Below are 13,490 nucleotides of genomic sequence, written 5' to 3' on the forward strand. Positions count from 1 at the left end.
AGGACGGTGGGGAGTTGGGATACCTGCTTGACCTGGGTCCTCTAGATCCCTCTGGCCGTCCAGACCCCTATGGGTGGCACCCAAGAAGGTCCAGTACCTCTTGTGTCTCCAGGGCCAAGACTTCCCTGAAACCCCTCCCTGGAGATCCCAAAGATGACCCCACCTCTGGGAACAGGAAGGGGACTGAGTCCCTTCTTCTCCCTGAGCTGGGGGAGCTCTTGGTGGGCTCTTTGGAGCAAATAACCACTACCATACCTGTCTTTCCAATGTCTAATCCCTTGGTCCCCCCAGCCTGGGGGCCGGGGCTGGTTGAGGCCCCCTCAGAGAGTCCCACTCTCCTGGACTGCGGTGGCCTGCCTCCCCCGCCCCGCTGAGGTCTGTACATGCTACTAGGGGGCAATGGGGTGGGGTGGGGAAGGAGCACCTGGCAGCAGAGCAGGGCGGGGGCAGAGGTGGGAGGGGCTGGCCGGGTGCCAGTTACCTTCTTGGTGCACTGTCTAACGGTGCTGATTAGCTCCGAGATAACCATGTCCACACACTTGAGACAAGGTTCTCGGATCTTCTTCACCTGCTTTTTCACAATGGTCTCAAAGGCCATGTCTGGGGTAAAGAGCCCGGTTCTGAATGCCCGGAGCAGGAGAAGGGCACAGTGTCACAGGCCAGCTCCTGCCAGGAGCACCAGGCCACGGCCCCATCCCGACCCCCTGAGCTCTGCCCTCGGGGTCCTCCCACTACCCCTCTCTGGGCTTCAGTGTTCCCATCTGTAAAATGGGCAGGAGGGACTCTAATGAAGGTCTTTCAATTGATGCTTTTCAGGATAAGACAAGGTCTGCTTATAGTTGGTGCATATGTCTTGCTTTGTCTTCAGATTCTGTTCCTACAAAAGGTTCTGTGGCTAGAAATGGTTTGAAAACTGCTGAACTGGGTTGTCTCTGAGAGCCTTACTGGGAAGAAAGCATTTTATTTTAAGACTAGGAGAGAGATTTTTTTTTTTCCTGTGCCTTAGCCAAGGCAGTCTGTAAATTCATGCCAAACCTTGGAATGGAACCTGCATGAAAGCAGCGACATTTCGGTCTGGTTCACTGCCTAGGCACATAGCGGGTGTTTTAAATTTTCTTCTTGAAGGACCAGTGTAGCTCTGGATCCCTGGAGCAGAGGCTAAGATTTTAAGGACCGGTCTATTTCCCAGTCTTCCTTCCTGCTCCACTGTTCTTGGTGTTGGCTGGAAGGAGGGAAATGGGGCGGAGTGGGGCCAACTTTGGGCTAACAGGATCATGGGAGGGTCTGGAGGGTTGAGAGGCCTCATTCCATCACAAAAGGTTCACAGACCAACACCTGGTAGCCTATCTCGGGCCCTACCCATTGGTTTGGGCAACTTTGTGCTGGAGACGACTGATGGGGGCTGTCTCACCTTGGCATGGGCAGGGGACCCAAGCCCAGAGGGTGCTTCTCCTGCCACCTGTACCTTGGGCTGTACACAACTAGTCTAGCCGCCAAGCCTTGTGCCCAGGAACAGGCAAAGGCAGGCAGCAGGCTGCAGGTATTGGGGTAGCCCGGGTCTCCTATCCAGTGCCCCTTGCCAGAGCCTGTCCAAACTGGAAGCCAGAAAGTCGGGGTTGAGGAGACTGGGCACTAGGGCTCGTCATCCTTCCCGAGAGGAGCTCACTCCATCACTCCCTCTACCTCTGCGCTAGACCCTTTCTGCCTTCCAGGGTTCGGCTTCCCTCCCCGGCCCCCGTACGTGCCTAATGCCATGGATATTCTTGATGGCATAGCTGATCTCCCTTCGGAGTTCCTTCTCGTCAAACTCCATCTGTGTAGGAGACCAAGAGATGGCTGGTCAGGGCCTCTGTTGGTATTTGGGAGGTCAGGACAGGCTCCACCCCACTCCCAGGACTGGCACCAAGGCCTCTAGTAAAGTCAGCCAACATATGTGTGAGAGTTCTAGGTAGGTGAGTGGGTGGGAGGGAGGTGAACCCTCCTGTCCCAGGGTGGGGGGCTGCCTACCTTGACCAACTCGAAAGGGAAGCGCTCATGGAAGATCCGGTTGATGCGGGCTCCCCCTGACAGTTCATAGGTGTCGATCTGGTCCCCTGAGCCTTCGATGCGCTTCTCAAAGTCTACAGCGAACTGCTGGACCATCCTGGGGAGAAAGTTGTGTCACCTGAGGGGGCAGCAGCAACCCAGTGCAGGGAGCCCAGGGAGAGACCCGGTGGTGCTGAGAGGCTGTGGGAGGGGCAGCTCCGTGATAGGGAGTCAGGGGTTGGGGAGGGCCTCACTGCAGCAGAGCCTTGGTCTTGCGCGCTGGGTCATCAGGGCGGAAGTTTTTGTACTCCTCCACCTCCTTCTCGATGGACAGCAGCTGGCTCTGGAGTTTGTTTCGCAGCCCTGGCAGCGTGTCTCGGATGTGGTTTGTCAGTTGCTGGGGGTAGGGGCGAGGAAGGCATGAAGACCATGGTCACAGAGACCCAGAAAGCCCACAGGACCAGGCAGGGACCAGGATGTCTGGGGCCCGTGTGGACGTGGTGAGGTGCAGAGCCACAGCCCTGCCCACCACTGCCCTGCCCACCGGAATGAAAGCTGCCTGGCACACAGTAGGTGCTCACAGAGGTGTTTTAATTGAACTAATGCATCAATAATGCCATTTTTAATAGAAGCCAGAAACTTAGATTTTTATTGGAAATCACCTGGTTTTGATTAATTCAATAGTGTTAGACACAAGAGCCAGATGAAATAAATCAGGGGCAGTGATGACAGGAAGACTGCCCCCTTGCGCCCTCTAGGTTTAAGGCCTCCCTTAAGCTAATTCTCCAGTTCTGGGACTCACTCTGGTTAGGTCAGCCCACACAGTATCTCCCTGAACTGCACAATGACTGTAAGAAATGGGTCTTATCACCATTTTATACATGCAGAAATAGAAGCTCAGAGAGCTGAAAAGTCTTGGTGGGTGAGTGGCGAAGCTGAGATTGGAAGCAAGGTGTATGGCCTCCAGGGACCCCAACTTTGCCCCACGTCACACTGCCTCCCTACTGTCAACACACACACACACACACCTCAGTGATTCTGGAAGCCCCATCCCAGGCAGAGAAATATCCAAGAAGTCCCCTGGGATCACCTGTCCCCAGATCAGCCTCTCCCCATTTCAGAAGGTACCAAGGTCTTCAGCCAAGTACGCTCCAGTCCTAGCCCCTGAGCCCAAGCCCTTGTCAATGACACCCTCCATCCTGGAAGGGTGCCAGGGTTCCCTTCCTGGCCCCAGACAGGGAAGGAGCAGCGAAGCTCGGGTGCTACCTCGCTGTGGGACAGTGGGCAACCCTCCCAAAATACACTTCAATGACTCTGTTCTCATGCTGGTTTCCCAGACTTCATCCTGGCCTGAGCCCCTACCTGGTTGAGGACCTTCTGCAGGTAGGGCGTGCCCATGCGGTCAGCCAAGTGGCGGTAGGAAGGGTGGGAGAGGAAGAACTTGCGTTCAGCAGCCAAGGCAGCTGTGATATCTTTCTTACCATCGATGTCCTTCTGGCTTCGGTTCACGACTCCAATGTAGCCTGTGGGTGCGGTGGAGGTCAAGGGGCATTCAGCCTTGCAGGGAGTGAGGGGCTGGAGGTGAAAGGGAAGGGCTGTCACGTGGGTCAGGGCCATGGCCTACCTACCTCTGCGCAGCGGGAGCAGCTTGTTCTCCAAAACATCACGGGCATCTGTGCCCTCGTCCATCAGGTCCAGCTTAGTGATGACCCCGATGGTGCGCTGACCTGGGGGGGAGGGTGTGGCAGGAGAGGGTTGTCTACACCTGCACTTGCCCTCATACAGGAGACCCCAGGCACTCCTGATCCCACCACACTCCTGCTATTTCCCAGCCTGTGCTCCGTCCCCCATTCATTCTCCACGGTGGCCCAAACGACTTTTAAAGGCGTAAATATGATCCCACTGCTATTCGCTTAGATCCTCCAGTGGCTCCCCCTTACACTGTGAATAGACCCCCGGGGCCCTGCGTGTCGGCCGCCTGTGGGAACCTACCCTGGGGGTCCACCTCCTTGGCGACCTTGAGGGCATCAGAGTTGGCCAGGTCGGAGTTGGCCGGGGACACGGCCAAGATGAGGCAGTTCTCCTTGGTGACGAACTGCATAAGCATGTCCCGGATCTGGAACTCGATGTCGGGAGGTTGGTCCCCCACCGGGACCTTGGTCATTCCAGGCAAGTCCACTAGGGTCAGGTTCAGCACTGGACAGGGCGGCGAGAGGGCGGGCTCAAGGCGAGGGGCGTGGCCGTGGGCGGGCGGATTAAGGAACAGGGCCGGACTTAGAGAGGACTTGGTTGGGGGCGTGGCCGTAGGTGGGTGGGGTTAGGGAAACCCGGAGGGCTAAAACTGAGGCCCGTTAGAGGTGTGGCCACGGCTCGGTTGGGGGCCCAGAATATGACGCGCTGAGGAGGAGTGAAGCCCGTGAGGCAATAGCTAAGGGGCGGGGCCAAGAAGACGGTTTCCCAAGGGGCGGGGCTCGGCGAGGAAGCTGAGAGGCCGGGGGCGGGGCCGGGGCCAGATCTCACCGTGCGGCGAGTAGACGCGGAGGTTGATGGGCACTGGAGAGATGCCCTTGTTAGTACCGGTCACCCGGTCGGTCTCAGCCTCAATCTCCAGGCGCACCTCTTCGAAGTCAGTGAATTTCTTCCCCTTGCAGTGCAGAAACTCGGCATATTCTGCCCCAGAAGGAGCCGGGCGCGGGGGGAGAAAGCATCATAACCAAAGCTTACCTGAGTTTCATCTCCCACTGGGAAAAGACCCCTCTCTCTCTCTCTTTCTCTCACACACACACACACACACAACACTGCCTTCTTCCCCTCCCGACACACACACACACACACACACATACACACACACACACACACACACACAAAACACTGCCTTCTTCGTCCTCCCCCGACAACAAGGCCTCCTCTCCGTTATGCATTTTTATCCCCGCTGTTCAGATGAGGAATGAGGTCCAAAGAGGGGAAGCCCATACCTGTAGTAGCATTGACCAGCTGCAGGACCAGGGGGCGTCGCGTGACAATGCCAGATCCTCGGGGCAAGAAGTCCCTGCAGTGAATTGGGGGTGATAGGAGAGTCAAGATCTGAGGAGGCTCCCTGTGTCCCAGGGACGCCTGTCCTGCCACCAGGGGCCTCAAAAGCTCCCCAGAAGTGCCTCATCACACCTCAGCCCAAGGGATTCATGAAGGGGAGAGGGCAGCTGAGAAAGGTGGAAAAGACCGCCCTCAAGTCCTCTGGGTCACAGAATTTGTGAGTCTGAACTGACACTCAGACCTCTCTCACAGTCTGCCCTGTGTTGGTTCTGAGCCAACAGGAAGTCCCTGCCCCAACTCAGTCACTGCCATTCAACTCAGGAGAAACTGAGGCATGAGATGCCCCACCCCAATGCCCAAATGTCTGGTGGCCACAGAGTGGGTGCCAAGGAAACGGAGCTGCACTTCGTCCCCTCCTTTCCGCTGTGCGGAAAGGCAGCATCTCACTTCCCCTTTTCCTAGCCCCATCTGGCTGGGGTTGAGGATGAGGGGGATGAGGGGAAGGAGGAAACAAGGAAAAGGACTCATGCTTCTTAAGTGCCTACCACATGCCAGGCTCTTTGTGGGCAATATTTCATGGACTCTAGACAATAGCCTCACTAGGAAGACAGTATTATTATCCCCATTTTACAGATGAAGAAACTGAGGCTCAGAGATATTCATGTTGCCCAGCCCATATCTACCAGACCCTGTAGTAGATCTGTTTGACCCTCTGGTGAAGGCTTTCTGCCCATCATCTCCCAGCAGACCCAGCTCCCTTTAAATGACTGGACTGAGGGGGCCCCAAAGTCACTTCCTGCCTGTAGACCTGATGTCTATTCCTCAGACATCTGCTATGTCAATTTCAGCCTCAGCAGTCCTTTTGGCTAACTCTTCAGGGTGCCACTTCTCTCTGTCCTGTCAGCTCTTTTCATCACTCCACCCGTCCACCTACAGCCCCACCCAAGCCAGCACAAGGGTGATGGTGGAGGCCTCTTCAGGGATCAGGCTACTGGGATTGGAAACACGGGATTGCCAGGATTCAGGAAAGAGGGGAGCTGAGGGGCCACAGAGATCTCCTTCATGGTGAGGCACATGAAGGCCCAGGGAGGGGAAAGGATATACTCAAGATACTATAGGGCTGGGACAGAGCCAGAACAGAAACCTGGATGCCCTACCCCGAGCCCAGAGCCTGACCTGAACTCACAAAGCTTTCTGTGCCTCAGGTTAAGGGCAGAGTGTCCCCAGAACAACAGAATCGGCCCAGGCTTCTGGGTTCAAGGCCTCATCTGGGGTCCCTGGGAAGGGCTCTTCCATTCTCTGTCCTCACCCTGCCCCACCTCTGGGGAGAGCAGAGACTAATGAGGAGGAGTCAGCCACTTTATGGGGAAGAAGCATGATAAATTCTGCATTTGTCCATCATTTCTAGGTGCCAGGCAAATGCTTTTCATTTGCGCAAGACTGTGAGGTTCAGAAGGGCAGGGCTCGCACTTTTCCATTACAAGAGGTGCTTAATAAATGGGCACTGAGGGAGCACGGGTTCAGTTCCTTGTCAGGGAACAAAAAGCTCACATGCCATGTGGCATGGCCAGAAAATTACATTAAAAAAATGGGCACTGAGGACTTCCCTGGTGGTACAGTGGATAAGAAGCCGTCTATCGATGCAGGAGATACAGGTTTGATCTCTGGCCAGGGAAGATTCCACATGCCACGGAGCAACTAAGCCAGTGCGCCACAACTACCAAAGCCTGTATGTCTAGAGCCCATGCTCCGCAACGAGAAGCCACCGCAATGAGAAGCCTGTGCACTGTACGAAGAGTAGCCCCCAGATCACTGCAACTAGAGAAAGCCTGCGAGCAGCAGTGAAAACCCAATGGAATGAGAAATAAGTAATAACAGGGAGCTGAACGCCCAAGTCCTCAAAAAGTGCTCTCATATGGAGAAGATAACTTTACAGATGAGGTAACCAAGGCCTCAGAGAGGTGAAATGACTCATCCAAGGTCACCCAGACAGGAATGGCAGAGTCAGGGACTCAAACCCGCTGCTGTCGGACCCCAGAGCCTGGAAACTTTCCCATCAGACTCTGCTGCCCCCTAAACGTGAGGAGCCAGACTTGGCTTTTTATGTAATTTAATTAAATTCAGTGTAGAACATATTTGGGAGCAGCTGCTCTGTGCCAGGCCCTGTGTTGGGCCCTGGGGATGGGAGGTGATGAGTCAGACGGTTCCCACCCCTAGGCGCTCACAGCGTGGTGGGAGAGGGAAGTAAACAGATAATGTGATGCAGTGTGACATGTGCTGGAATGGAGGTGCACCAGGCCGCACAGAGCGGGAGGTGGTTCACTTGGCAGGGGAGGGACTTCCTGTCTCTGTCTTTACCCCTTACTCGTTGACTTCTTTGCAGGGGTGACCCTCTAGTACTTGGGACCCGCCCTGCCCCCCCCCCCCCCCCCCCCCCCGCAGAGAGATAGGGCATCTCGGCTCACAGAGGCTGGGGAGGATATGGGGACCTGGGGTCTACCTTCTTCCCCACCTTCTCCTCACCCAGCAATACCATGGCAACAGTAGTTGCCATGGAAACTGCAGGCGGGGCTGGAAAGGATGGGACTCCCCACAGAGAGCCCCTCCCCAGGCAGAGACATGAACCTTCCCTGGAGCTCTAGCCTGAGAGCACCAGCCCCCCAACCCCCTTCCTGCACAGATAGACCCACTTGGCCCTGGCAGGCCTGAGAGGTGGAGGTCCCTGAGGTGCCACATAGAGGGTGTGGGGAATCCAGAGCCCAGCTGGAGGGGTGATCAGGGGTCTGGGCCAGCCTGCTCCAAGTTGCTGCCTCCCAGGGCTACTTAAAGGACAAGCAGCTTATGGGAAGCAGAGATTAGAGCACAGAGCATGTGTGGGAGCAGTGCCTACTCAGACCCAGATTTCCCAGGCCGGCGTGGGGATGGGTGCCCAGGTGGCCAGGGGCTCCATCTTGGCCCTGCCCCAGGCTCTCAGAATTCCCTGGGTGGCTTGTTCAAATGCCCATTCCTCAGACGGGCTGGGTTAGAATCTTCAGGGTTGGGGGGCGCAGGGAAGGGGAGGGGAGGAGGGAATCTGGATTCTAAACACAATCCCCATGTTCCCATCAAGTTTAAGGCTCCTGGTTCAGTGACGAGGAACCAGCGCCAGGCAGAGGCCCTGGGTTCGAGTCCTGACTTGGCCATTCTCCAACCTGGTGCCCCTGGGCCAGTTGCTTCACCCTCAGGGCCTCAGGATCCTCAGTTGTAAACCACATGACCTAAAGGAGGCGTCATATATGACCACGCGTGGCTGCACAATGATTCCTGGAGCCTTAGCCCGTGCCTGGAACAGAGTGGGCACTCAGCAGTTGGAGGGGGCTGCTAAGGAGAGCCTCCTGTCCTCAAATCCTCCCAAAATTCAGCAAGGAATCCAAGATCCTGAAGAACCGTCTGCCTCACGTCCTCTAGGCACTGAATTGGATCTCAGGATCCTGACCACATAATATTGGCTGGAAACGATGGACCTCAAGGAGGAGGAGTTTTCAGAGAACATCTCATTCCCTGTCATTGTCCAGGGGGTAGGACAGAGGCCCAGAGAGGGGCAGGGAGCTGTGAGGCCGCACAGCAATGGAAGGGATGGCTGAGATGGGCCCAGGACCCGGAAGCCTGCTTCTCAGCTAGGCTCATGCCTGGACAGGCAGTATGAGCACGGCTGTTCCCACATCCAGACTCAGTGCCTCACTGCCCGCTGGATTCTCATGCTGGGCACAGGATTCTCGTGCTGGGCACAGGATGGGCTATCATAGGGGCTCAGGCAACCCTGGAAGAAGCAAGCATGGCTGAGCAACTCCACAGCTTCCACCTTTCGCCTGGATAGACTGCCCCATACCCTCAGTTAAAGTGCCCCCTGGGGACTTCCCTCATGGTCCAGTGGTAGGGCGCTTGGGTTCGATCCTTGGTCAGGGAACTAGATCCCACATGCCGCAACTAAACGATGACCCCTTGTGCTGCAACTAAGACCCGGCACAGAAAAATAAATAAATATTAAAAAATAATAAGGTGTCCTGCACCTTTGCACTGGAGATTTGGGCCTGATCTGGTCTCCCGACAGAGCCACCTCTGCACCTCCCACCCAGCTCCTGGTTTGCCCAAGAAAGGACAGAACAGGTGCTCAGAGAAAAGTGTGCCGGGCCCACCAGCCTCGACTGACGTGTGGGAGGGGTGGCTGGTGACATGCCAGCTCCTCCCACTCATTTTGGACAGATGGTGGTTTCCTGGGGAGGCCTTGCCTTGCCATCTGCAGAGGTACCTTCAAACCTGAAGCACAGGGAGGATGAAATAAACACATCTCACCACCTCCAGGCACCACATACGGCGTATTGGAGCTGGCACTGTCACCCCAGAGGGGCCTGGAGGAATTATACCCAGAGCTGCCACTCCTAGTCTGACAATTGCTCTGGGACCCTGGTTCCCAAGTCCTGCTGAGCTCAAATACCACCAGAAAGTAGGATGCTTGGACTAGTGTGTGCCCAGCGGCGGTCATCCTTGTCAGTCTCTTGTTTCCTGGACTCTGATGTCAGACAGGCCTGGCATTGGATATCCGAGCTATATGACTATGGATAAATCATTAGATGTCTCTGAATCTCAGTTTCCTTATCAGTAAAATGGTTTTCTGCGAGGCCTATATAACTTAATGTCTGTACCCAGGTGTGGTAGCAATGATGAGAGATAAAACTTGTTGAGGGAGCTGAGCACACAGCCTGGGTTCCCAGGACCATGTCATCAATTGATGCCACAGGGAGGGAGCTGGAAGATAGCTTTCCTGGGGGCCGGCCAGAGGAGTGGGCGGAGGCCAGAATATTTCCAGCCCAATCTTGCCTTGGAAGTGGAAGGGAAGGGGCCCAACAGACTGTGAGGTGCCCTCTGAAGCAGGGAGCCAGGGTGGAGGCGAGGGAGTGGGTGGGCCAAGAAATACAGTGGGGAGGAGGTGAGACTGCCCCCAGGCAACAAGTCCCTCTCTGTTCCTGCCACCCCAGGAGGCCCTGGGCTGGCCCATGTCATACAACCCACAAATTTCCAGCTGAGGTTTGAAGATTTCAGGGCAGCCCTGGTCTTAGCTTCCCCTGGTATTCTAATGTCCTGAGAGCAGGGCCTGAATTGGCCCTGTTTACACGGTATTCCCAGCACCCAGCTCAGAGCCTGGCATGGAGCAGGCACTCGGGACACCCCTGTTGGCCGAAGGAATGATTGGAAGGAGTTCCTCCATTTTTCCCATCACCGCCCTCATTGTACAGATGTGGAAACTGAGGCACAAGAAAGAGGGTTGCCCGAGTTCACAGTGCAAGTTGGTGACAGGGTAAGACTAGTGCCCTGGGCCCTGGATTCCAAGCCCGGCACTCTCCCCACAACAACCATTCTTCAGTATTAAAGAAAACATGTCATCTTTCTTTTCACCTTATCCTTCCATCCTTCCTACCATTCTTCTTTGCCTCTTTCCTTCCTGCCTCCCTCCCTGTCTTCCTCCCTCCCTTTCTTTCAAGTGTTGACGACTTTATACTTTCAAAACGGAAACAATTTCTTTTGCCCGTGCTTTAAAAAAATCATATGCTCTCTCATTAAATATTTTTTCGGAAAATACATAAGACATTGAAAAAATAAAAAGCGACCATCACCCCTAACACCTGGGGCTCAGCATTGTAAACGTTTTTATCACTTATAAGAACAGTCATGGCAAACCCTGATGGATTGTTGATTGCTGGCCAAGGATGCTTCGGGGGGCTCTGAAGTCTGCATCATCACGAGGTTTCTTCCGGGGGTGATGGAAGTGGTCTAAAACTGGATTGTGATGATGGTTGCACCAATATGCGAAAAATCATTGAAGCGTGCACTAAAGATGGGCGAATCTCACAGCATGTAAATTCTACCTTAATCAAGTTGTTTAAGAAACCTGCAGCCTCTTGATTGATGCTCAAATGGCTGTGTGGGGTTGGCGTGGCCAGTTTTCCCAACTTGAAGGGGAGAGACAAAGTCAGGTGCTCCTCACGGACCCGGGCTCTGAGCCACACTTGGGTAGCACCTCTGCCTGTCTAACAGCTCAGCGTGGACTTTTCCCAAGTCGCTCAATATGGAGTTACTTCTGGATCCTTATTTCTTTCATTTATTTCACTGTGCTGGGTCTTTGTTGCAGCATTCGAACTCTTAGTTGTGGCATGTGGGATATAGTTCCCTGACCAGAGATCAAACCTGAGTCCCCTGCATTGGGAGCACAGAGTCTTAGCCACTGGACCACCAGGGAAGTTCCTGGATCATTATTTCTTATCACAAACAGCCTGAGGTGAAGGAATCTCAGCTCCACTAAATTATCTCCCTGCTCTGAACCTCAGTTTCCCCATCCATGAAATGGACACAATCCAGCAGCTCCCTCCTATGGCCAATGAGGGGAGGCCTCGAGACCCTGAAGGATCTACCTAACAGACTACCTACTGGCACTGCCGTGAGTCACCTGAGTGCCCATCCTGGGCTTGGCGCCTACGTGTGCCAGGGAGCATTGCATTCACCTGCTGAGATGTTTCTCCCCATCTGGGCTGGTGGCCTCGTTTCCCTGTGCTAAGACTGGGGACAAAAGAGTGGCACAGTGATAAACAGGTAAAACGTTCATAATAACCTTGGTTGGATCTCCTCTGCCAGGAGCTCTCAGCCCAAGGTCACGGGCCTCTTTCTTCCTCTGTGCTCCCTCATTCTGGGAGAAAACTGAGTCCTGCCCCACACACCAAGGTCACGGGCTGGAGGGCGGTCAGGGAAGGCATCCTAGAGGAGGTGTTGGCTGATGTGAGATCTGGAGGTTGAGCCAGTGAAGGAAGAAGACGGAGGTGGGGTGAGGCACCTTCCTGGCAGAGAGAATAGGAGAGTGAGGGAGAGGGACAGCCCATTTCCCATGAGCTGTAAGATACTTAGGTGGCCCCCAGAGGGGAAGCCCAGCTGGGTACGGCCAGCCTCAGGGCCCCAGCTCAGGAGATAAGGCTCTGCTTGGAGGGCAGGGAGCTAAGAAGGGCTTCAAGCAGAGGCATCAGATTGGGAAGCCCTAGAAAGTGCTGAGCTGCCCGACAGAGAATAGCAAGAGAAGAGTCTGTCCTGGGTGTTGGGTAGGACAAAGGTGATGATGGCCCAGGTACAGAAGGGATGGGCTGGGGCAGAACCCACAGGGTCTGTAGACTGCACTGGATGGAGAGGATGCGAGAGGAGCTGGGAGCCAATCCCGGAGCCTCCACTAGGAGGGCGACAAAGGATGAGATGGTAGGATGGCATCACTGATTCAATGGATATGAGCTTGGGCAAACTCTGGGAGATGGTGAGGGACAGGGAGGCCTGATGTGCTGCAGTCTGTGGGCTCCCAAAGAGTCAGACACGACTTGGTGACCGAACAACAACATAGGAATTCCAAGTTGCTAGAGTTGACTGCTGCAAACGGTTGGTATTCCTTAACCAGAGTTCAGTCCAGGAAGCGGGCAAGAGTGCCTGAGAGACAACCAGGGAGAGCAGAGGAGGAGAAGCTGAGGTGTATGGAGAGGCAGACACAGGGGTTGGGGTGAAGAGGGTGGACATTCACATGGAGATAGAAGACCCGTGCTGGTTCCTGTCCTGCCTCTGATGCACCGCTGTGTGACTTCAGGCAGGTCCCTTACCCTCTCTGTGCCATTTCACCACTTGAAAATTGGGGATGGTGTTCCTCCTACTAAGAGGTTGCTGGTTCTAAGAAGACAAAAAGCAACACTGCCCTTGGACCTGGGGGCTTGGGGCCCTGGCCTTGGGCCCCATCTTTGCTGGAATCTCTGGCCTCACCTTCCCGTGAGCCTGTGCACCCCTCCTTGTTTGTTGTTGTTTTGGCTGCTCATGCAAGCCTGACTCTTTGTGACCCCATGGATTGTGGCCCGCCAGGCTCCTCTGTCTATAGGATTTCCCAGGCAAGAATGCTGGAGTGGCTTGCCATTTCCTCCTCCAGGGGATCTTCCTGACCCAGGGATCAAACCCAGATCTCCTGCATTGGCAGGTGGATTCTCTGCCGCTGAGCCACCAGGGAGGCTCTCGTGCAGCCCTCCTAGGCCACACTTAAATGCCCTGGAACTTTCTCTCAGTCTCAAGTATACCTCTAGGTTCTTTCCCACCTGTGGGCTGCGAGGAGGCAACCTCGAGGCTAAGGCTGATGGAGCTGGAAGATGAGGGCAGCCCAGGGAGTCCCCACCCCATCTCAGAACTGGGAGGAGTCTGAAATTCTAAATTCCACACCATCTTGCCAGGTTGCTTTGAAGGTGTGTTTGTCAAGGTGGGAGGGCAGAATGCACTGTAGTTAGCAATTCCTTAGCTTGATTTATAACTGGAATATTTAGACATACGGCACGTGGGCTCCACTTCTCCCTCCTGTTCCAGGCCTGATAATACCGCGTCTGTGACTGGCA

General features: G+C 55.0%; 1 protein-coding gene across 13 annotated transcripts in view; it reads right to left on the reverse strand.

Annotated features, from left to right (window-relative positions):
- Nucleotides 1–13,490, reverse strand: part of DNM1 (dynamin 1) — a 43,648-nt gene that overhangs the window by 24,298 nt on the left and 5,860 nt on the right. For 12 of the 13 annotated variants that reach the window (XR_011255099.1, XR_011255098.1, XR_011255100.1 and 9 more), the window contains exons 2-10: nucleotides 5,001–5,074; nucleotides 4,546–4,695; nucleotides 4,018–4,221; nucleotides 3,654–3,752; nucleotides 3,388–3,548; nucleotides 2,280–2,422; nucleotides 2,008–2,143; nucleotides 1,746–1,813; nucleotides 482–620 (exon numbers count right to left, since the gene is read on the reverse strand). Coding sequence is in view for 10 of the 13 variants with exons in the window: in XM_069580090.1 (XP_069436191.1) it covers nucleotides 482–620; nucleotides 1,746–1,813; nucleotides 2,008–2,143; nucleotides 2,280–2,422; nucleotides 3,388–3,548; nucleotides 3,654–3,752; nucleotides 4,018–4,221; nucleotides 4,546–4,695; nucleotides 5,001–5,074 (1,174 nt within the window). In the remaining 3 variants the exon portion in view is untranslated. The remainder of the gene's footprint in view (nucleotides 1–481; nucleotides 621–1,745; nucleotides 1,814–2,007; nucleotides 2,144–2,279; nucleotides 2,423–3,387; nucleotides 3,549–3,653; nucleotides 3,753–4,017; nucleotides 4,222–4,545; nucleotides 4,696–5,000; nucleotides 5,075–13,490) is intronic. The other variant, XM_069580096.1, reaches the window with a different exon arrangement.

This window comes from Ovis canadensis, chromosome 3 (assembly GCF_042477335.2).
Source record: "Ovis canadensis isolate MfBH-ARS-UI-01 breed Bighorn chromosome 3, ARS-UI_OviCan_v2, whole genome shotgun sequence".
NCBI lineage: Eukaryota > Metazoa > Chordata > Mammalia > Artiodactyla > Bovidae > Ovis > Ovis canadensis.